General features: G+C 29.3%; 2 protein-coding genes and 1 pseudogene across 2 annotated transcripts; all 3 read right to left on the bottom strand.

Annotated features, from left to right (window-relative positions):
* Positions 1–1,544: 1,544 nt before the first annotated feature.
* Positions 1,545–6,603, bottom strand: LOC100852844 (receptor-like protein EIX2; annotated as a pseudogene).
* A 6,352-nt stretch (positions 6,604–12,955) lies between these two features.
* Positions 12,956–14,933, bottom strand: LOC109122235 (large ribosomal subunit protein uL30w-like). The gene is made up of 5 exons (XM_059739602.1): positions 14,830–14,933; positions 14,681–14,738; positions 13,661–13,740; positions 13,461–13,563; positions 12,956–13,378 (listed from the first exon to the last, which is right to left on the bottom strand). The coding sequence occupies exons 1-5, from the start codon at positions 14,931–14,933 to the stop codon at positions 13,163–13,165; spliced, it is 561 nt and encodes a 186-aa protein (XP_059595585.1). The 3' UTR covers positions 12,956–13,162.
* A 3,516-nt stretch (positions 14,934–18,449) lies between these two features.
* On the bottom strand, positions 18,450–19,499 carry LOC132254297 (receptor-like protein EIX2). The gene has a single exon (XM_059739601.1). The coding sequence runs from the start codon at positions 19,497–19,499 to the stop codon at positions 18,450–18,452; it is 1,050 nt and encodes a 349-aa protein (XP_059595584.1).
* Between the last annotated feature and the right edge of the window lie 6,682 nt (positions 19,500–26,181).

The raw sequence follows: 26,181 nt of genomic DNA, 5'->3' as shown, positions 1-26,181 counted from the left end.
CTAAAATATTAGAAAAATAAAATAAAATAAAATAAAATTTCAAAGGCCCCAAAGTTGTCAGAAAATGGTCCCCTTAGGGAGGCAAAAAAGGCTTCATAAAAATTATATATGTTAAAAAAGGGCGGCCCAAAATTGGCCCAGAAATTAGGTCCAGAGATGGGACCCATAACAGAGCCCAAAAGGCTAGCTAGTGGGGAATACAAAACTAAAAAAATAAATAAAAAGGGCCAAACTGGCCCAGCCCAGGAAAAGAGTTGAATTATTTTTACTTTATTTGTAATAATAAAATTATTATTTTTAATTTATTTTTATATTTTATTCAAAACTATTTATTTTTAATTCAGTTATAAAAACAAGGTTATTTTTTTTATTTGTAATAAGAAACAAATTAAATTAAATTTATATTATACAAATTAAATTTACAAAATCAAAATAAAAAATTATTTATAAAAACAACTTATATAAATCAGTTTTTTGTTTTTTATTATTTGAAAAGTGTTTAAAAATAATTTACATAAATTTATTTATTTGTTGGAATAATTTTTTATTCCATTCTCATTCCAAACATGATAATGAATGAGATGTCCATTTTCACTCCTTATTTTGCATATCAAATATGATAATGATGAATATATTTCAATAAATTTATAAATTTTATTTTACTAATATTTTAATAAATCTATAAATTTTAAAACTTAAAAAATAAATACAATTTTATTGATTTATTAAAATATTAATATCTATTTTTATTATTTTTATTAAAAGATTACCATTTTCTTAACAAAAAAATACATAATTTATATTTTTATTATATATGAAAAGTTATCATCTATTTAATTTGTTTGAAAAAAAAAAGTAAATTTTTCTTTCAAGAATTATAAATTTTAGCCATTTTTCTTAATAATTAATCAAGTTTTTGAACTTGGGAAAAAAAATTTAAAAATGGAAAAAAGAAAAAATATTATAATATTATAATATTACGTTCATATTCTATTTATATATTATAAGCTAGTGGAAACATAAATGAAAATTACATATTTAAGAGAATTCAAAAATTTTAAATTAGAACCAATTATTTTTAATTTTAGGGGCTATTATAAATTCTACTAGCAAAGAGAAAAGACGGTGTGTTTTTCTTAGTAGCAGTTAAACAGGCTATAACATTGAAAAATCACAACTTATATTAACAAAAACCTTTTTTTTTTCTTTCTATAAATCACATAAAATAAAATTAGAAATTAGAAAAGATTATAAAAAATGCATACTTGAAAATAATATCCTCTGTGCTGCCCATTGCAATTGATCTCATCTTGTGCAATCCTCTGTTCTCCTCATTTCCAAGTCATCGGCCAAAGTCAGTTTCTGGATAATTTAATTGGAGAATTGAGCTGTTTCAGGTCTGATAGGTTTCTTTGGGTCAGTGTTGCTGTCTCTGAGTTAAGAGAGATTCTGTTACATCAGGGGAGTCCTAGTAGGTAAAATCAACTTGTGCATGTCTTTTAGTACATCATACCTAAAACCATAGAAAGATCTACAAACAAAATTTATCGCCTTCTACGATGATTTTTGGCATAGGTTGCTCTTCCTCTCAACAACCATCTGACAATCTCATCCACAAAATCAAAATAGGCCTCACACCAAGATTTCCTTGTTGCCAAAACAAAAAATGGAACTAGGATGCCCATGGCAAATCCCAAGCCAACGCTCAGTAAAACCATTGATCAATATAACCACCATCATTTTTGTCACTAACAACACTTTGCCTTTTATTTGGATCTTCATTCTGGCATTTTGTGGCCAATGGAGCTCCACATAGATCAGGGTTTCCCACAAAGGCCAGCTCGGTGAAGGTTGTCATTTGCCCTATAAAGGGGATCTTACCATAGAAATTGTTATTTGATAGATTCAAATAACTCAAGAATGATAATGAGGCCATGCTTGAAGGAATGGTGCCGGAAAGCTTATTGCTTGACAAATCAAGAGATGACAATTGTCGCAACATTGAAATGTTTTCAGGAATTTGGCCAGTGATGTGATTCCTCGACAAGTTCAAAACCACCAAACCAAACAATTTTGTTATTTCTTGGGGAAACTCTCCACTTAAATTATTGTTGGATAGGTCAATGCCTACAACAAGAGAAAGAGTCTTGGTATATTCAAGACTTTGGCCTTTGGTAATCACAACCAATCGTTCTTCATACAAGGAGGAGTTGACATTCACATTTATCTGATATATATTAAATTGCTCTTGAGCCATGGCTTTAAGCTCAACCAAAGTGATTGGAATTTCACCTATCAGATTGTTTTGTGCAAGGTCTAAGACATGCAGGGAGCTTAAATTTGAAAGTTGGGAGGGAAGTCTTCCACAAAACTTATTCGACCTTAAGTTGAGTATTACCAGATTTACGAAAAAGCAGCTCCAATCCATGTAGGAACCTCACCCAACAATTTGTTGTAACTAAGATCAAGAACTTCCAAGCCTGTTAAATTTTGGAAAGATGAGGGGAGCTCTCCTGAAAGCTCATTGTGGTTCAAGTGCAGTGATTCGAGCGATTGTAATTGGCCCAACGACTTTGGTATTATCCCAGACAAATTGTTGTTTCCAAGGTCTAAAACAAAAAGGCCAGAGCAATTATTTATGGTAGAAGGAATGCTTCCAGTCAAATTATTCCTTGAAAAATCAATGACTTGAAGAGAGGTAATGTGTCCTATGGAATCAGGGATGTTCCCTGTTATTTGATTACCCGAAAGAGAAAGGAACTGCAAGCTGGGTAGGAATTCACCTATGTTTGATGGGATGGCCCCTGTTATTTGATTACTTGAAAGAGAAAGATAAGACAAGTTTGGCATGGATTTTCCTATGTTTAAAGGGATGAATCCTGTTATTTGATTATATGAAAGCAAAAGGTAATACAAGCCTAACATGGATTCACCTCTGCTCGGTGGAAAAAAGCCTGAAAATTTATTATGGGAGAGATATAGAAAAGAGACCCCTATGATTGAAAAGGGAATAGGTCCTTCAAAGAGGTTGGAACTGAAATCAATCTCTAATTGACCAGAAAAATTTAATGAATTTGGTAGCTGACCTTGTAAGTGATTGTCAGAAAGATTTAACCATTGCAGATTTAAAGAAATATTCCAAAACCAGTTTGGAATGGGACTTGAAATGCTGCAATTTGAGAAACCAAGATTCAGGAGCTTCTTTTGAGACTAAAGCCAAGCCGGAAATGAAGGACCCAAGCGGCATGATCCCATATCAAGATCATTCACCTGGAAAGGGGGAACCCAATTGGGACTAACATTCAAATGGAAAGAATTGGAGTCCATGCGTAGATACCACAACTTACTCAGCTTCCAAAAATGTTGTTCAGAGAGACTTCCACTCAAATGATTGGAAGAAACATCCAACTCTTGCAGTTGAGAGAGTTGTCCAATACTATCTGGGAGACTTCCACTCAAATGATTGGAAGAAACATCCAAGTCTTGCAATTGAGAGAGTTGTCCAATACTATCTGGGAGACTTCCACTCAAATGATTGGAAGACACATACAAACATTGCAGTTGAGAAAGTTGTCCAATACTATATGGGAGACTTCCACTCATATGATTGGAAGAAACACCCAAGCCTTGCAGTTGAGAAAGTTGTCCAATACTATCTGGGAGACTTCCATTCAACTCATTCCGTGAAAGATACAAATACTCCAGGTGTTGCAATGTCCATAAAGAAGTAGGGATGGGACCTTCAAATTTGTTACTGGATAAATAGAGCGCCCTGAGATTTTTAAGCTCACCCAACCAGTTCGGCAATTTTCCCATCAATTGATTGTAGTACAAGGATAATTCCGTCAAATTAGGCAAAGGACTTTTAGAACTGCAGGTTTCAAGTCCTTCGATAATCTCAGGTAAACTTCCATTCAAGAGATTAAAACTCAAATCCAGATATTTTAAGTTGCAAAAGTTTCCAATGGAGCTTGGAATTGAACCTGCAATGACCAAGAATAAAAATATGTATTAATTAAAATTATGTAACAAACAAATAATAAAAATAGTAAATAACAAAACAAATTAATTCATGAACAATTAGTTTAAAGAAAAAGTAAGAAAAAATATTAGATATTTTTTAGGTACTTTTTTTTATCTTTTATGATAACCATGAAATAAAGTAATTGATTTCACTGTTGTAAGACTAGTAGGATTAATCATTGACATTAATTGTTTCTTTAAGGTTGTGCTTGGATAAGCTTCATATGTTTTATTTCTAGACATAGAAATTCATAGAAACTCTAATATAAATAGTAAACTACCATAAAAAAAAATGATATTCAAAAATTGTTTTAAAAAACATACGTATTAGAAATTTTTTACTACCTTAAATTTTTTAAAATTTCAATAACAATATTTAAGAACATGAAATGCCATATCATATTCACTTAATGTTCAATTTTATGGTTTCAATTACTAGTCTCAACCATGAAATGTCATATCTCAGTATATAAATTACAATAATTTGATATAATAGATGAATTAGTGAGAGAAAATAGAAATTGAAAATATGTAGGAAATGATTGAAGGGTGTTTGATGATAAAGATTCTTAATAAACATAAATTGTCAAAATAGGAATTTAATTCTTTTTGGAGATACAAAGAAAGTAAATTTTTAAATTTTAATACAATGTGATTTTTTTAATTTATTAGTTACAAGCTTTTCAAATATAAGTGAATTGTAAATTATAATTATTTAAATTTTATAGGAACAGGAAGTACTTTAAATAAACATAACAATTTAGAATAAAATTGTAATGGAATAGTTTAAAAGAAGGTATACCATGAGAGTAAAAAATGGAAAACATTTAATAACTAAATTTAGTAAAATATTAAAACATAAGTGACAAAGCACATCATATATCAATTCAACCATCATATAAATATTCAATTTAGTACATGCTCAAATTATTATCCTCAGGAGCAAAACAAATTGAAAAAATGAGAGTTATGTCAAAATGAAATGAAAACATTCAAAAAATAATTAATATAACAAATGTATAATTATTGGCAATAATAAATAATAAATCATTCATCAACTAATTTAAAGTAAAAAATGAAGTTAAGGATTAAAAAAAAAAACCATACTCCTATAAGACACAATTTTTTTTAATAGTCATGTAGACAAACACTTTTTATAATTACTTGCCTTTACACAAAAAATTGTCAAATAACATTGATACTTCATAAGCATAAATTGTTAAACTATATACTTTTTCTTAGATAAAAAAGAAACTAAATTTCCTTCTAAGAATTTAAAATTCAAAATAATTTTTTTTTAATTAGAAGAATTTTGTTTCCAACAAGTGAACCAAATATACTGATTATTTGATATTTGTATATTGACACATATTCAACACTTATATATACAATTGTGAACTATACTTAACTATACATTAACATATCAACAAAGAAATATCAATTTTTCTAATAACACAAAGAAGCTTACCATGTAATTCATTCTGAGCCAAATTTAGAACTTCTATCTTTTTCCAACTCTTCCTCAATAGTTGAGAGATACTACCCCTGAGATTGACATTTAAAGATAGATCTAAGTATTGCAAATTGGGTAGCTCACCAAGACCAAGTGGAATTCTCCCATGCAGTTGATTGTCACTTATATCAATGGATACAAGGTTACTGACATTTAAAAGCCATTCAGGAAACTTGGAATTGAAGTAGTTGGAGTTGATAGCTATAACAGCAAGTGAAGTAAGATTAACAAAGGTTGGAGATGGAAATGAGCTAGAGAGGCTACAACCACCTAGATGTAACTCAGTTAAACTTGGAAGCTTGTTTGCCACCTCAACCCATCGACTTCCTACCAATGAAAGGTTAACATAATTCATACCAAGATACTTCAAGGAAACAAGGTCAGTCATCCATTCAATATTTTCAACAAATAAATTATTAAAATATTCAGAATGAATATCATAAAGATACTCAAAATCAATATCGTCAAGATACTCAGAAGAAAGATCGAGATATTGCAAGCTAGAAAGATTCCTTAAATTTGAAGGAATTGATCCACTAAACCCAGCACTCGATAAGTTTAGATATATTAAATTCTTCAGAGACCCAAAGAATTGAGGAACTGGCATGGCTTTGAATGAGTTGAAACTCAAATCTAGATATTTCAAAGACTTGAGTTTTATCAATGAAGGACTAATTTCTCCACTCAAGTTCATAGAGCTCCAATTCTCATATACATTCTCACGAGGATAAGGGTTATGAAGATCAATTGAAATGACAAATCCTGTGCTATTTTCGCAACTAATTCCTTTCCAGTAGCAATAATTGCTTCCTTTCCATGATGAAAGCCGATTGTTGGGATCTTTGAGACCACTGTTGAAGTCAATAAGAGCCTTTTGTTTAGATTGAACATTGTTGTCGACATGGGTATGACCATTACATGCAAGTTCTGTTATGAAATAGAGAATAGCTAAAATGAAACCAAGAATTGAAATTTTCTCCATGTAAATATGTAATTCTCTAGTAAGGAGCACCTGTAAAAATTGAATTCCAATATGTAGTCAGCATTTTCTTGAATTGAATTAAAATTTTATTTCCAACATAAAATGGAAAACATTGGCAAAATCTAAAAGACAATTGCACAACATGAAGAACTTATTTTAAACAACACATTTAACAAACGACACTAGTCTAAAAAGATCTACTAATAACATATGTAAATATATATTAAGAAAAACAATTATAATCATCTCAAATATCAACCTACTTTGACTAGCGAGAACCGAAATCACTTAGAGTTAGAAGGATTAGATAGAAAAGCATATTAAAAATAAGTTATCAATATTAGTTCCTTACCTGAAACTTCTTTCTTTGCTTCCCTTGCATTTTCAATTCAACAAAATATATAGAAGGTGGTTTAAAGCAATGACAATGATAGCCTCACTTCTTTTTGTTTTTAGTATTATTTGAGTTGTATCATATTAAATTCTAATTGAGTGGAAAATGACTTGAGTCTTTGCCTCACCACAAAAACCAAGTGCTGAAGACCTTGACTTGGACAAAAAGGAAAAAAAATTAAAATAAAATAAAAAAAGGTGTGGATAGAAAGACCATGACTTGGCACTAAATCAAGGTCAATAAGATTAAGATAAACATGAAAATTCATTTATGAATTAAAAAAAATTATGCTAATTCTAAACGCTAAAAAATCTTAATCGGAGGAAACAAAAAATGTAAATCAAGGTATTAGGAATAAGTTAAGAGCTGAGATCATTTAGCATACAAAAATAGTATTAAATCCATAAGGTTGTTTGGTGGTGTAATTTAGAAATTTATAGCATTATTTGGCCTTTTTGTTTGAAAACAATTTTTAAAACCAAAGTTAAATAGAGAACAATTTCCAAAAAACAAATAAAAATTTTGTTCACTTGTTTTTAAAAGCAAAAGAAAAACATAAAGAAATCAAAATAATTTAAAAAATCATAAAAACAAATAAAGTAAACACGATCTCTTTCTTTTTTCATTTTCTCTTCACCAGCCATACCAAAAATCATCAAATATGATCTTTTTCTTAATAACACATTTTTTTTTTCTTTAACTTATCTAAAAAAATTTATCAAGCAAATAGATTCCAAATCAAGTAATATTAAAATATAGGATTTATTCGTTTTCAAAAATAATTTGAAACTCAAAATCTATCCAATTAATACTAAACAGTCATCAAACTCAAAGCTAATCCAATTGATATTTAAAAAAATTCATGAAAGAAAAATTATTATGAATAATAATAATAACAATAATCAAGTCCATAAAAAATGTTATCCACACAAGATAAATAATAATAATAATAATAAGTTATATATAAAAAAAAATCTTATCTTTTTCACGACCCATCAATTTTGTATGAATTGTAGATCACATTGTTTGATCATGATCGATGATAAAGGAAATTTATTCTCTATGCAGTGTTGACCACGTTATCAAGTCAAAAAGCTAAACCGTCTTCAAGTAAAACATCCTCTAAAATTTTAAAAATAATAATAAAATAAAAGACCTTGACTACGTCCTTTTTCTTATTCAGATCATTCTACATCTTAAAAATAAGGAAATAATCAACGGCCAAAAAATGAATTGATTATTACGTGTTCAAGTAAAACATCCTCTAAATTGATTATTACGTGTTCAAGGAAATAACTTCATTTGCCTAGATTTAATCATGGACAATGAATAACCATTTAAAGCAAATAATAACAGCCCATTTTTTTCTCGATCATGATCCACAATAAAGAATATTTATTTTTCATGAAGTGTAGACCACGTGGTAAAGTTTGTCAAGTTAAATAGATAATAAATAACTATTTAGAATCAAATTAAGATAGTTTGTATTTTTTTCATGACACATCAATTTTGTATGAAGTGTAAACCACGTTGTTTGATCATAACCGATGATAAAAGAACTTTATTCTATATGCAAGTATTAGTCACGTTATCAAGTCAAAAAGTTAATACGTGTTCAAGTAAAACATCCTCTAAATTTATTTTTATTTTTTAAAAGTTTGCATCTTTTTCATGACCCATCAATTTTGTTTGAATTGTAGACCATGTTGTTTGATCATGACCGATGATAAATGAACTTTATTTTCTATCTAGTATTGACCACAATAGATAATAAATAACTATTTAAAATCAAATTAAGATAGTCTATATTTTTTTCATGACACATCAATTTTGTATGAAGTATAAATCACGTTGTTTGATCATGACCAATGATAAATGAACTTTATTTTCTATCTAGTGTTGACCACAATAGATAATAAATAACTATTTAAAATCAAATTAAGATAGTTTGTATTTTTTTCATGACACATCAATTTTGTATGAAGTGTAAACCATGTTGTTTGATCATAACCGATGATAAAAAGAACTTTATTTTATATGCAGTATTAACCACATTATCAAGTCAAAAAGTTAATCCATGATTAAGTAAAACATCCTCTAAAATTAAAAAAAAAAAATCTTATCTTTTTCACGACCCATCAGTTTTATATGAATTGTAGATCACGTTGTTTGATCATGACTGATTACTACGAAAAAGTGTTATTTTGTAGACCTAATTATAATGGTTTTAAGCACCTTTGAGTAGTAATCATATTCATTTAACCCAATTAATTCATTAAGGTCCTTAGTAATTGGTTTTAACCATTTTTTGGCAAGTTTACATGTTTTTATCAGCTTATGAATCAATTCAAGCATGCCAAATGATGGAGGAGCTACTTGGACAAGTTATGGCAAAGCTTTTGGAAGCTCAAATTCATGAAGAACCCAGCTTTGGAGCTCCATAGCCCTTTGCCAAAGTCATTCAAAGTATGCAAGGAAAGAACAATGGAGAAGAGGAAAACAGAGTGAAGAAAACAGAGGACAGCAGCTGCAGTCTTCTTTTGCACTTTTGGAGCACTTCCCGAAGTCCATTTTCTACATTCTATATACCATTTCAAAGCTCAGGAAGTCAAGAATCCAAAGCTTCAAACCGTGTACGATTTGGAGCTGAAATGAGGAAGATATGTCATTCGGAAGATAACTGCTCCAAGCTTGTGCGAAAATTTCGCACAACACCTTCCGAATTTTCCTCTGTTTTTGCCGACTCCACTTTAGATATTTTCCTATGTATTTTTTGATGTAATTTCCTTTCTTATCCTTGTAACTAACCAATCACAAGCTTTTGCTTTTGTAAAGACTATATAAGGGGTGGAAATCACCTCTTGGAAGATATAGAATACATGTTACGTTTTGACACTTAGAATTTTTACAGAGCTCTCCCGTTTCTATTTTCTTAGTAGCCAAACAGCCTCTAAGGGCTTTTCCTCAGAGGATGATTGGCTAAAACTTTTAGTTTCTCAAAGTATGGATGTTATGTGATGACTTGGATGCACTCCCATGGAAATTTCTCGCACCTGGAAGGTAAGGTAGTCGTTTTTCATTAAAGGTTCATTAATGCAAAGTTTAGTTTTTATTTCCTTTGGACAACTTCCAACGGCCAATACTTGATAAGCTTTTGGATTTCTATCCATTAGTTATCTCCTACGAGCTATTGGAAGGTGAGGTTTTCAATTCCAAGTTTTGCATTAATCCGTTAGAACCAATTTCAATGGCCATTGAAAGGTGAGTTTATCACCTGGAATGACTTTGAGTTGCCAATATTTGGTAAGCTTTTGGCTTTAGACCATTAGTTATCTCTTACGAGCCATTCAAAGGAAGTCTAAGGTGAATAACCATTGATGAAATTCACTACCATCTATTTTGCCATTTTAAAGGATTAAAACTTGATTTGCTAAATCCATACCGGTTCGGGAAGCAAGCATCACCATAGTTGCAACCCCAACGCGAGGAGCCTATCCTGAGATTTCCAATTTGCATAAGAGCCAGAGCATAGCTATCCTATCTTTGAGAAACTTGTTTTTACACCCTTTCATTTTAGTCTTTAATGTTAGCTTGGATTAGTTTAAATCTTTCTAAAACATTTACATCTTCTTTTAAAGCTAACATCCATAAGAAAATCACCTATTTTCCTAAATTGAATATCACTTGTGTTTGCGAAAACCCTTCCCAGTGAACGATCCTAGAACCACTATGCTATAATAGCTTGGCTACTTTAGTAATAGTATTTAAGGTATAAATTTTGTTGATACGCCTTTAAAGCTAAGCTACCATGAGTCGAATCAATGACCGATGATAAAGGAAGTTTATTTTCTATGCAGTGTTGACCACGTTATCAAGTCAAAAAGTTAAACTGTGTTCAAGTAAAACATCCTCTAAAATTTTAAAAATAATAATAAAATAAAATAAAAGACCTTGACTACGTCCTTTTTCTTATTCAGATCATTCTACATCTTAATAATAAGAAAATAATCAACTGGTCAAGAAATGAATTGATTATTACCTTTACCAAAATGTCTTACCCTACATTATAACTTTTTTAAAAATAATATTAAAAGAAAATTGTCAAAAAACACCATAACAAAAGGAACATCGATTTTAGTTCACACGACTATTTTTGTTTAAATAGAATTAAAATAAAAATAGTGAAATATATCAATAATAAAGGAAAATTAATTCCATATAGAAGAAGATATAGCATCCTTTGGTTAATCATTATATCAAGACAATTTTGCACCTAATCTACTATTATTCTTTTCTTTTTCATCTATGGTCTAAACATGTCTAACACTCGTTTAAAATCTCAATCGATATTGATGAAAAAACATCATTCAATTTCTAAGCTCATATTCCAAATAAAAATTAAATTTTTTAATTGGTATATTCATATACATACTTGAAAATAAGACTCAATTTAAAGAATTAAGGCTAAATTTAAAAAAAAATAAAAATAATAAAACATCTAAAATCTTTAAAGATTTGAGGCAAAAAAACTGTTCACCCGATAACTGTCACCTTCTCTTTGTCCTATACAATATCATTACTTAGCCAATTTAGGCACTAAAGTTGTTCTTTTTTTCATTTTTAAAGAGATACACACATATATCCCGGACGGTGGTAGAAACAAGTATTAAGTTAGAGAAAAATCATTTCATATTTGAATTCTCAACAAAATTTAATTTCTAAAGATAATTATAAAAATTGTTTTCAAAATTTATTTTTTATAACCTATTTTTGAAAATATTTTCAAACCACCATTTAATGTTCATGTTTGCCATGGCTCGTATTCAATGATGGGGATTCTTTGTGTTTCTTTGTGTTGTTGGTGCATTGGAAGAAAAAGGAGGTTCCATATGTTCCCTTTTTGGGTTAGGAATATGTAATAAGAATGTCTCCATGGCGAGCTTTTCTTGTCTGTCTCGTCCATACTCATTCTAAGATTACTCATTTTTCTTTACTATTAGATTTTATTTTATTTTATTTTTTCGTGATTAGTATTGGAAATATATCTTATGCTTTCTATTTTTAAAAATAGACAATTAATACATTTTCTTTTTTCTCTTTCTAAAACTAGAAAATAGTTAATATATTTTTATTTTAAAAAATTAAAATTTTTATATATGTGTGATAGTCAAACAAGTTTAGACCAAAAATCTTTACATACAACATGCATTTGAAACTTGAACATGGTTTAAACATAACATCAGAAAAAAAATTTAAAGACTATTGTATTGTTTGTTTTTTAACATAATGTCGAGACTTTATATGATTTTCTTTTAACTTTTTTTTCACTTATTATGCATTTTTTAAAATTTTTTGACTAAATAAAAAAGTTAAAATATTTGGCTTTTTAATACATACTAAAAATAACTATTAAAACAATCCAAATAGGATCTCAGCATGGCCTCACCCTATTAATACTTACCACTTTACAAAAGTAAAATAATAAAAAAAAATCAACTTAATACTATTATATTGTATTAAGAGTGAAATTGAGTTCTACTTAAAGTTATGTAGAAAAAACAAAAACCATCTAAATTGAAACAAACCTTTAATCGTGTCAATCTAATACTAAACATTGTGTTTTTAGACATCCAAACATATCATATGAAGATGAATTCAAGTGTACATATAGAGGTTTTCCAACAAATTTGCTCCAAAAACCATAATAAAGAGGTTGATTTGACACATACAATGAATAACCTTACTAGAAAAAAAAGGTTTACAAACTCAATTGAAGCACCATATATTGTAAGGGTAATTTTATAATTTATCCTACACACAAACATGCAAATACATATATATATATATATATATATATATATATATATATATATATATATATATATATATAGATATACATTTGATTGTTAAAGATAGATTTCATTCTCAGAGGGTCATATGGAAAATGTTGTTAAGTGGCATAAATAAATTTAAATGGCATATATAAATTTGACCTTGCAACACAAAAATTTGAATGTAAGCAACTATAATAGAAAATCACTCATTGATCAATTCCATGGATGCTGATAAAATTCCAAGAGGTAATAAAGTTATCTACTATCAAAGTCTAAAAACAAATATCAAATTAAATTTCTCAACACTTTGTTCATATTTATGACCCGAAAAAGAATTCTCCAACTTTATCATTGCTAATAAGAAACAAAAGATATCAAACTTCCAATAAGAAAAGGCCAAAAGTACCGCAAGCTGTCTAGTTCATTCTTCTAATGAGCTCATTGATGTAATTTTCACGGTTTCCAGCATCTCCTCCTTCAACATAGTGATTCCTCTTCTTCTTCAAACCACCCAATGGTGCCTTCAGTTTAAATGGCCATAGGAAGTTGTTGGCCTCCTTAAAATGAGGTCCAACAGTCATGATCTCATGAATAAGATCTTCCATGCAAATAATACCAAACTTCCCCAAAGCCTATCATCACAAAAGCAGGTTAGCAACAAGATAAAGCAAACAATCGCTCATAGAAAACCAAGATACAGAATGACATAAAAACCTGTTCCACAATGGAGTTGTCGGTCAAGGCAGTTCTCTGCTTGTTCAACTTTCCATACCCCCTCTTGTAAATCAATTCTCGCACACTCTTCAAATTGGGGTACCTAAAATATTTGCAATATAAATACATTAGAAATGAATAATATACAAGTTTAGACTTTTTATAGGATTTTAAGAAAAACAAAAGAGTGAGATACTTACCCATAAGTCACATAAGGCTCAACCCTGTGCAACATGTTCATTGTTGCTTTGTTCACTTTAAGAAACACCCCATTGAACATCTGTATTCAAAGAAGTGAATGAGAAGATCTTATGTCATCAAAGAACACTCCATTTTTCTAATGGGATAGCTTGCTTAGATTAGTAAGCTCATGATAAGAGACATTATATCCTCCTTGATGATGCATAACTAATCCATTTGACATAAAACTAACAATGTTCAATCACAAAGGAAGCAGTTTGTTAGATGAACTAATCATTCACCATCAAAATAGCATCAAGAATACAAGTTTGGGATATTTGATCCTCGATACATTTAATTCAGCTTCTTGAGTACTATAGTTAGGCATTGATTTTCAACGTTTCAATCTAGATTATTTGCTCTCACTAGACAATTTATTTTGGTTAATGAAAATTGTAGTTTGTCTTTGCCATTTGAGTGTCAAGCGTGTTTTATGGACATGATATGAATGCTAATGGGCCACAGTTCCATAACCTATCTCAGAAGCAATATGGTACAGTATCACGCATTGTACCTGGGCATAGCTAGCTGGTAAATACTGCCACTACTGTCAGAGTCTACTATCAAAAGCGTAGAAAAAATACGGATAATACCAATTTCTATCTGCCCAAAGTTTTGATCACAGCAGCAGTGCTAAGGTATATGCATCAGATTCTGAGGTGAAACAAATATACATACATACATACATACATACATACATACATATATATATATATATATATATATATATATATATATATATATATGATCTGATACAGTAAGAAAACAATTCTGATTAACAATGCAAGAACTAGCAATACTACTCCTAAAAAGGGCACCCTGGTGTTCAACCCCAATTCCCTACCCCACTATATCCTTTGAAGAGGAATATCTATATAAGATATGAGAAGAAACTTAACGCTGTCAAGCACAAAGCATGGTATTAGATTTATAACAGCCATATATTTCTCATTTCCAGATGCAATGGTTTGACATCTAACCTGTCTCAAACGCAAGAGCTGCAAAATCTTTCTCGTCTTCGGGTGCATAGCATTGATACTGAAAGTTCCAGAGTGGACGGGAATGAGAACCAGAATATTAATATGAAAGTAAAGGTATCAATGGAAATAACTATAGTCCAAGTGCATACCCACGGATACGAATAATAAATAGAAGTTTAACCTCTGGATCAACGTAAAATCCACCCTTCAGCTTAGCCTCATGCTTCAATTGAATCGGCTCCATTTGCTGCATGAAATCTGAAATATTTTTAACATATTTTTAATATTATTAAATATGTTTTTAAAAATAATTTTTATATTTAGTGTTTTATTTTTAATCATTCTATATAATTATTTTTTAAAGATAGTCCTAAAAAAAGAGAAAACAACTAAAAAAATATTATTTAAAAGAGATGTAGAGTAAGAAAGAGGTGGGGCAAGACCTTGTGGTATGTTGCATTTGACTCTGCAGTAATTATTTTGCCTATTCTTTCAGTCTAATTCGACTAAACTATAGCTTATAATATTTAGAAGCCACTTAAAATAACCAAGTAAGCCTACTATTGATTTTACAAGGAACAAAGAATATGGGCAATAAAATAAGATGATATAAGATGATGAATTAGTATCCTAAATTTCTTTGTCACATTCCTCAATTTTTGGGTCAATCATTTTGAGGTTCTATGGTTCTATCGTGCCATTACCTCTAGCACAACACATGTATTAAGTGAAGGGGAGGTTAATGGCATGTAACGAGCTCCTCTCCATTTCTCCAAGAGTCTTCACAATTCCAAACTTTCTCGTCCCAGTTCACCATGCCCACTTCCATCTAGGAATCTTATGTTAAATGTTTCATCCTATAATGCTTCACATCTCACTCTCATTGTAGAATAAGGGTATGCTATTATTCATTTAATTGATATTTATTTCTTTCAATTGAGTATTTGTTTTAAAGTAAATAAAAGCTTGTGTGAATTTTTAAAATATTATAATTTATTCTTAAAATTTTTCAAATATTAATATTCATTTTTAATGAAAAATATAGTTCAAGTGTATATCTAAAAATTAATAATTTCACAAAATTTTAATAAAAGATAAAAAGTTGAAAAACAAAAAATAAATAAATATATTTATCAACGTGATGTGCTTGTAAAATATTAGAAATGATGTTTTTTTTAAAATATTTTTTAAAATTAATTTTCTAGGTAGAAAAAAGTCTTCCATTATTATTTTTAAAATAATTCAGTAATGTTAAATTAATTTATCTTCAAATGAAATTAAAAAATTAAATATTAAAATTAAAATTCAACAAAAATAACTTTCACTTGTTATTAGAAAACTCATATATTTTTATTTTCATTTTAGAATAACAATTTTTTTTATCCTTTAAAATTATAAAATTATTTGAAACCATCACAAACCATTATTATTATTTTTTTGTTATTTTTGAAAGAAATAGAAAACAATTTTTACCATTCATAAGAAATTTAAAAATCTAACTAGGTTGCCAATATTATAAACTAGAATAAGTTGCTAAAAAATATGTTAAAAATCAATTTTAAAAGTATTTTATTAAAAGCTATCATTTAAAAATATTTAAAATATACATATTTTTTCCTTTTTATTTTTGAAAAAAAATAGGAGAGTAATTGAACCTCATTTATATTTTAATAAATTCAAATTGCCAAGCACCACAACATCTTTGGACATCCGAGAAATACAAAACCACAAGAACCTCCTCTGCACTTATCCAAAAGTCCTCACAATTCCAAACTTTCTTATCTTAATTGACCATACCCACTTCCATTTTCGCTTTTTCTCTGGGAATTTGTTTTCAAATTTTTAATTGTCTCATCTCACTCTCATTGTAGAATTAGGGTTTGTGTAGGGTCGCTTTTTATGGTCCAAATTGATAACCAAACAATTTACCCAGAAATGTGTTTTAGCATATGAGATTGGTAGTTACTTCACGTTGTTGCTCACCTAGAAAGTGACTACGAATGTTGCATGACAAATGGAAAAACTTATAATAATAAAAACCTTACAATCATTCTAAAGGGTGATATCTTTTCAAACATTCAAGTCCACAAAAAAATGTTGTCCACACGATATGAAAATAAATAAGTTTAATATTCTCAAATTATTACAAATCAAACAGTGCTAACTTAGCCAATAATATTATAAGATTAAAGATTTATTATCCACAATTGTAAATTATGAAAACATTGAAAAGCTATTTTAAATCCAAATATGTCAAAGTAGGGTCATTAATATAATTGCTTCCAATTCATTTTCTTATACACACATAATAGATTAATAAACATTATATCTGTTTTACAATTTAAGTAATCACTTTTGACTTAATTTAATATATTAGTTTCTTCCTTTTGTTTTTCTTATACAAATATCTAACAACTTAATTTGCCTAGATTTAATCATGAACAATGATTAATCATTTAAAATTAAATCATAATAATCCATTTTTTTCTTGATTATAATCCAAAATAAAGAATATTTATTTTGAATAAAGTGTAGACCACGTTGTAAAGTTTGTCAAGCCAAATAGTCATATGGATAATAAATAATCATTTTAAAATTATATTAGAATAGTTTGTATTCTTTTATGACCTGTCAATTTTGTATGAAGTGTAGACTACGTTGTTTGATTATGATAAATGATAATAGAACTTTACATATGACTATTGTCCAGCCCAGGAAAATGGGCCAAAATTAGGCCCAGCCCATTTTTATTGGGTTGGATATCATGTGGGGTGGGCTTCAGTTGGGTGTGGGTGAGGGGAGGAAGAGGGGAGGGTTGGCTTATGACATGGTGCCATGTGGTAGCTCCAATTGAGGAGCAAAAGCCCGCTTTTAAGCCCATTAATGTTGTGTTTAAGATCACTTCACACCCTAAAAATAAGGTTAACAACTTCTTATATTAATGTATCTTTTATAACTTTCACTAAAATATTATCATCTTTTTTTAAAAAAAATATACATAATTTATATTTTTTGTTATGTATGAAATTTATCGTGACGTGGTTTATTGAAATATTTATTATCCATTTATTTTTATTTATTTCTTATAATTTAATATTATTTTTTAAAGTAGATAAATATTTGTGTGAATTTATAAAATATTATAATTCATAGCTAAAATATTAGAAAAATAAATAAATAAAATAAAATTTTCAAAGGCCCCAAAGTTGCCAGAAAATGGTCCCTTTAAGGTGGGAAAAAAGGCTTCAGAAAAATTATATATGTTAAAAAAGGGAGGCCCAAAATTGGCCCAGAAATTAGGCCCAGAGATGGGACCATAGGAGAGCCCAAAAGGCTGGCTAGTGAGGAATACAAAAATAATCATCTACCTAGAGAACACTTGATAGTCTCAAGTGAAAGAAGTCTAATTTTTCTTTACTCTTAGAATGACTTCAGAACTGAAAAAACTTTTCCCTCCAGTTTTTTCTGTTCTTTATGAAGAGGATCGAGATGAGGCTCTACAATCTATATTGCTTTAGAACTTGAATAAGGTATAATAAGATGTATTTGCTTCCATTGAAAATTCAGAAACTGTTTTTTCACTTCTTTGGTTATGTTCATACAAAATTTCACAATGATTGATAAGGAGCTGAGAAATATGATAAGCAAGACTTCTTAGTGTAGAATCAATAAAAGGTGTCAAGTTCTTTTCTTCTATTGCAACTGTGATGAAATTCACTTCCAAAGCTTACAATGATACATAAAGCATAGAAAGATCTACAAACAAAATTTATCGCCTTCTAGGATGATTTTTGGCATAGGTTGCTCTTCCTCTCAACAACCATCTGACAATCTCATCCACAAAATCAAAATAGGCCTCACACCAAGATTTCCTTGTTGCCAAAACAAAAAATGGAACTAGGATGCCCATGGCAAATCCCAAGCCAACACTCAAGTAAAACCATTTATCAACATAGCCACCATCATTTTTGTCACTAACAACACTTTGCCTTTTATTTGGATCTTCATCCTGGCATTTTGTGGCCAGTAGAGCTCCACATAGATTAGGGTTTCCCACAAAGGCCAGCTCGGGGAAGGTTGTCATTTGCCCTATAAAGGGGATCTCACCATAGAAATTGTTATTTGGTAGATTCAAATAATTCAAGAATGATAATGAGGCCATGCTTGAAGGAATGGTGTCGGAAAGCTTATTGCTTGACAAATCAAGAGATGACAATTGTCGCAACATTGAAATGCTTTCAGGAATTTGGCCAGTGATGTGATTCCTCGACAAGTTCAAAAACACCAAACCAAACAATTTTGTTATTTCTTGGGGGAACTCTCCACTTAAATTATTGTCGGATAGGTCAATGCCTACAACAAGAGAAAGAGTCCTGGTATATTCAAGACTTTGGGCTTTGGCAATCACAACCAATCGTTCTTCATACAAGGAGCTGGTATACGAGGAGTTGGCATTCACACTTAACTGATATATATTCATTTGCTCTTGAGCCATGGCTTTAAGCTCAACCAAAGTGATTGGAATTTCACCCATCAGATTGTTTTGTGCAAGGTCTAAGACATGCAGGGAGCTTAAATTTGAAAGTCGAGAAGGAAGTCTTCCAGAAAACATATTCGACCTCAAGTTGAGAATTACAAGATTTACGAAAGCAACTCCAATCCAAGTAGGAACCTGACCCGATAATCTGTTGTAACTGAGATCAAGGACATCCAAACCTGTTAAATTTTGCCAAGATGAGGGGAACTCTCCTGAAAGCTTGTTGTGGTTCAAGTGCAGTGATTGAAGCAATTGTAACTGACCCAACGACTTTGGTAGCATCCCAAACAAATTGTTGTTTCCAAGGTCTAGAACAAAAAGCCTAGAGCAATTATTTATGGTAGAAGGAATGCTTCCAGTCAAATTATTCCTTGAAAAATCAATGACTTTAAGATTGGTGATGCGTCCTATGGAATCTGGGATGGTCCCTGTTATTCAATTACCCGAGAGAGAAAGGAAAACCAAGTTGGGTAAGGATTCGCCTATGTTTGATGGGATGGCCCCTGTTATTTGATTACTTGAAAGAGAAAGATAAGACAAGTTTGGCATGGATTTTCCTATGTTTAGAGGGATGAATCCTGTTATTTGATTATCTGAAAGCAGAAGGGCACGCAAGCCTAACATGGATTCACCTCTGCTCGGTGAAAAAAAGCCAAAAAATTTATTATGGGAGAGATCTAGAAAAGGGACCCCTTTGATTGAAAAAGGAATAGGTCCTTCAAAGAGGTTGGAACTGAAATCGATGTAAGCACCACCGCCAATAGAAAATTTTAATGAATTTGGTAGTTGACCTTGTAATTGATTGTGAGAAAGATTCAACTGTTGCAGATTAAAAGAAATATTCCAAAACCAGTTTGGAATGGGACTTGAAATGCTGTCATTTGAGAAATCAAGATACTCGAGGTTCTTTTGAGATTGAAGCCAAGTCGGAAATGAAGGACCCAAGTGGCATGAACCCATATCAAGTTCATTCACCTGGAAAGGGGGAACCCAATTGGGACTAACATTCAAATAGAAAGAATTGGAACCCATCTGTAAATACTCCAACTTACTCAGCTTCAAAAAATGTTGTTCAGAGAGACTTCCACTCAAATGATTGGAAGAAACATCCAAGTCTTGTAGTTGAGAAAGTTGTCCAATACTATTTGGGAGACTTCCACTCAAATGATTGGAAGAAACATCCAAGTCTTGCAGTTGAGAAAGTTGTCCAATACTATCTGGGAGACTTCCACTCAAATGATTGGAAGAAACATCCAAGTCTTGCAGTTGAGAAAGTTGTCCAATACTATCCGGGAGACTTCCACTCAAATGATTGAAAGAAACATCCAAGTATTGCAGTTGAGAAAGTCGTCCAATATTATCTAGGAGACTTCCATTCAACTCATTCTCTAGAAGAGACAGAAACTCCAAGTGTTGCAATGTCCCTAAAGAAGCAGGGATGGGACCTTCAAATTTGTTATTGGATAAATCGAGTGCCTTGAGATTTTTAAGCTCACCCAACCAATTCGGCAATTTTCCCATCAATTGATTGTCATACAAGGATAATTCCGTCAAATTAGGCAAAGGACTTTTAGAATTGCAGGTTTCAAGTCCTTTGATAATCTTAGGTAAACTTCCATTCAAGAGATTAAAACTCAAATCCAGATATTTTAAGTTGCAAAAATTTCCAATGGAGCTTGGAATTGAACCTGCAATGACCAAAAATAAAAATATATACTAATTAAAATTATGTAACAAACAAATAATAAAAATAGTAAATAACAAAACAAATTAATTCATGAACAATTACTTTAAAGAAAAAGTAATAAAAAATATTGGATTTTTTTTTAGGTACTTTTTTTTTCTTTTATGATAACCATGAAATAAAGTAATTGATTTCACTGTTATAAGACTAGTAGGATTAATCATTGACATTAATTGTTTCTTTAACAATAAACTAAAATAATTTGAACAAAGTGATAGTTCAATGAGAAAATATAGAAAATGAAAATATAAACCAAAAGATTGAGAAAGTAATTATATTTTTTTTTAATAAATCCAAGTTACCAAAAATATAATTTGTATTTTAGCAATGCAAAAAAAAAAATGTTTTTCTAAACAATTATTTTAATTCCAAGTGGTTATTCTATTTATTTACAAACTCCTAGAAAATTTGAATAGAAAATTATTCCTATCTACAAAGATATAATATTTTGAAAGTAGAACGTACCATTACAGAACAAAGCTAGAGAAAAGTAGGAGTTCAACCTAGTATAATATTTTGATATAATAGATGAATTAGTGAGAGAAAATAGAAATTGAAAATATGTAGGAGATGATTGAAGGGTGTTTGATGATAAAGATTCTTAACAAACATAAATTGTCAAAATAGGAATTTAATTCTTTTTGGAGATACAAAGAAAACAAATTTTTAAATTTTAATACAATGTGATTTTTTTAATTTATTAGTTACAAGCTTTTCAAATATAAGTGAATAGTAAATTATAATTATTTAAATTTTATAGGAACATGAAGTACTTTAAATAAACATAACAATTTAGAATAAAATTTTAATAGAATAGTTTAAAAGAAGGTATACCATGAGAGTAAAAAATGGAAAACATTTAATAACAAAATTTAGTAAAATATTAAAACATAAGTGACAAAGCACATCATATATCAATTCAACCATCTTATAAATATTCCATTTAGTACATGCTCAAATTATTATATCCTCAGGAGCAAAACTAAAGAAAAAATGAGAGTTATATCAAAATGAAACGAAAACATTCAAAAAATAATTAATATAACAAATGTATAATTATTGACAATAATAAATAATAAATCATTCATCAACTAATTTAAAGTAAAAACGGAAGTTAAGGATTAAAAAAAAAAATCATATTCCTATAAGATACAATTTTTTTTTAATAGTTATGTAGACAAACACTTTATATAATCACTTACCTTTACACAAAAAAATTGTTAAATAACATTGATACTTCATAAGCATAAATTGTTAAACTAGATACTTTTTCGTAGATAAAAAAAAGAAACTAAATTTCCTTCTAAGAAATTTAAAATTCAAAATAATATATTTTTTAAATAAGAAGAATTTTTTTTCTAACAAGTGAATCAAATATAGTGATTATTTGATATTTGTATATTGATACATATTCAACACTTATATACACAATTGTGAACTATACTTAACTATACATTAACATATCAACAAAGAAATGTCAATTTTTCTAATAACACAAAGAAGCTTACCATAAAATTCATTATGAGCCAAATTTAGAACTTCTATCTTTTTCCAACTCTTCCTCAACAGTTGAGAGATATTGCCCCTGAGATTCAAATTCCCAGATAGATCTAAGTAATGAAAATTGGGTAGCCCACCAAGACCAAGTGGAATTCTCCCATGTAATAGATTCTGACTTATATCAATGGATACAAGGTTGCTAACATTTAAAAGCCATTCAGGAAACTTGGAATCAAATTGGTTGTTGTTGATATCTATAACAACAAGTGAAGTAAAATTAGCAAAGCTTGGAGATGGAAATGAGCCAAAGAGGCTACAACCACCTAGATGCAACTCAGTTAAACTTGGAAGCTTGTTTGCCACCTCAACCCACCGACTTCCTACCAATGAAAGGTTAACATAATTCATACCAAGATACTTCAAGGAAACAAGGCCAGTCATCCATTCAATATTTTCAACAAATAAATCATTACAATATTCAAAATCAATATCATCAAGATACTCAGAAGAAAGACCGAGATATTGCAAGCCAGAAAGATTCCTTAAATTTGAAGGAATTGATCCACTAAACCCAGCACTCGATAAGTTTAGATATATTAAATTATTCAGAGACCCAAAGAATTGAGGAACTGACATGGCTTTGAATGAGTTGAAACTCAAATCTAGATATTTCAAAGACTTGAGTTTTATCAACAAATGACTAATTTCTCCACTTAAGGTCATAGAGCTCCAGTTCTCATATACATTCTCACGAGGATAAGGGTTATGAAGATCAATTGAAATGACAAATCCTGTGCCATTTTCGCAACTAATTCCTTTCCAAGAGCAATAATTGCTTCCTTTCCATGATGAAAGCCGATTGTTGGGATCTTTGAGACTGCTTTTGAAGTCAATAAGCGCCTTTTGTACAGATTGAACATTGTTGCCAATATGAGTATGACCACTACATGCAAGTTCTGTTGTTATGAAATAGAGAATGGATAAACTGAAACCAAGAATTGAAATTCTCTCCATGTAAATATTCAGTTCTCTAGTAGAGAGCACCTGTAAAAATTGAATTCCAATATGTGGTCAGCATTTTCTTGAATTGAATTAAAATTTTATTTCCAACATAAAAATGAAAAAATTGACAAAACTTAAAAGACAATTGCATCAACATGAAAAACTTATTTAAACAACACATTTAACAAACATCACCAGTCTAAAAAGATCTACTAATAGCATATGTAAATATATACTAAGAAAAACAGTTATGATCATCTCATAGATCAACCTTACTTTGATTGTCGAAAACCGAAATCACCTGTAAGAGAGTTAAGAGGATTATATAGAAAAGCATATTGAAAATAATTTATCAATATTAGTGGAGTTGAACCTTACTTGAAACTTCTTTCTCGTTTCCCTTGCTTTTATAGAAGGTGGTTTAAAGTAATGACAATGATAGCCTCACTTTTTTTCTTTTTTAGTATTATATGAGTTGTATCATATTAAATTCTAATTGAGTGGAAAATGACCTCAGTCCTTGTGTCACCATAGAAACCAAGTGTCTTGATTGAAGAACTTGACTTGGACAAAAACGAAAAAAAAAAGAAAAAAAAAAGTGTGGATAGAAAAGCCATAACTTGGCACTAAGTCAAGGTCAATAAGATTAAGATAAACATGAAAATTCATTTAAGAATTAAAAAAACTATACTCATTCTAGACGCAAAAAAAATCTTAATTGGAAGAAACAAAAAATGTAAATCAAGTTATCAAGAATAAATAAAGAGCTTAGGTCATTTAGCATACAAAAATACTATTAAATCTATAAGATTGTTTGGTGGTGTAATTTAAAAATTTATAGCATTATTTGGCCTTTTGTTTGAAAACAATTTTTAAAATGAAAGTTAAATAGAGAACAATTTCCGAAAAACAAATAAAAATTATTTTTCACTTGTTTTTAAAAGCAAAAGAAAACATAAAAGAAATAAAAAAATAATTTTTCATTTTCTCTTTCTTTTTTCATTTTCTCTTCACCAATCAATACCAAAAAAATCATCAAATATGATATTTCTCTTAATTACACATAATTTTTTATTTCCTTTAACTTATCTAATTTTTTTTTTTAAGCAAATAGATTCCAACTCAAGTAATATTAATATATAGGATTTATTCATTTTTAAAAATAATTTGAAACTCAAAATCAATCCAATTAATACTAAACAGTCATCAAACTCAAAGCTAATCCAATTAATATTAAAAAAATTCATGAACCAAAATTTATTATGAATAACTTTTCTAGTTTCTTCATTACACGACTATATTTTTATGAATTTTTTAACTAGGAAAATAAAATGTAAATCTAGCTAGACCTAATGCTCCAATCCTTTATTGAATCTAATAATTTTTAAAAATAATTTCAAACTCACGTACTCAGTTAATAACATAAATTTATAGACAAAATTGGTATATAATGACTCTATTGTTTATTTTTTGTGTAAGACTATAATTTTCTTTTCTTTTTTTACTAGATAAATAGACTTCAAATCAAGCAATACTTACTTGGTTTGGATTTTTTTTTAAAAGTTTATTACTTTCAGGAAAGAATTTGGGACTCAAAAAGCAACTTAATCACCACAAGAAATTCATGGACTTTAGTTTAAAATAACTCTTGTTTCTTCTATGCATATAACTATAATTTTACAAATTTGCACAATAGATAAATGGACTTCAAATGAAGTAAGACTTGTGTTCAATTTGTTAGTGAGTATAATATTTTTTATAAATAATTTGAAACTTTAAAATTGACCAGTGAGTACCAAAAAATAATAGATGAAAACCGGTTCAAAATGAGTTGTACTAGAAAATAATTGACCAAAGTTGGCCTAAAATGAATTTTGATTCCCTTATTTCTCCTTTGCATATAGCTATATTTTTCAAATTTTCTTAATAAACAAATAGATTCTAAATCAAGTAATATTTTAAACTTAAATACTCCTCTAACTCCAAGGGTTGTGTTTACAATGTGATATGTTTATAGCAAAACCTTAAGAAAATGATTTTTTTAATTAAAGTTCTTTTGCATACGAAATAACATTATTTTTTCATAATATTAAAATAGAAAAATGTATATTAACAATTATATGCTTGATTAAAAATGTGCTTATAGATTAGCTCATTAGTTTTATCGTACAATGTAAAAGGAGTGCTATTGAAGAGAAAAGATTATTATTAGTTTTTCAGTTTATAAAAATAGTCTTTAAAAAAAAAATTATTTAAGGTTTAAGGATAGATTCCACTTTTGAATCTTGTTTTGCCAAACATTTTATAATCATTAACGAGTTTTACATTATATTAAATGAAGAATAGCAAGAATTGAAAATCTTCTCATCTAATACTCAAAACTTAAATTTTTCAAAAACTATTATTCCAATCACGAGATGCTGAAATCTTGTAAATAGATACTGATACGAAATTTCAGTGAAACTTTATTCATATAGGATAGTTACTAGAATTGAGCTATGGAGTAGACAATGAGTTAGATGCAACTTAGTTAAAATTGGAAGCTGGTTTAGTACCTCGACCCATTGACTTCCAATCAATGAAATGTCAATAGAAGTGGAAATGGAGAAAAAAAAATGTGGCAATGGGGTATTCAGATGTGGAATATAATTAAATTTTCGAAGACCTTGACTATATGCTAATAGGTTTAAGAAGAAAAATAATCGAAATTGATTTACA

Source organism: Vitis vinifera, chromosome 9 (genome assembly GCF_030704535.1).
Source record: "Vitis vinifera cultivar Pinot Noir 40024 chromosome 9, ASM3070453v1".
Lineage (NCBI taxonomy): Eukaryota > Viridiplantae > Streptophyta > Magnoliopsida > Vitales > Vitaceae > Vitis > Vitis vinifera.
The sequence above is the reverse complement of the archived record's forward strand: the minus strand, read 5'-3'. Positions and strand labels throughout refer to the sequence as shown.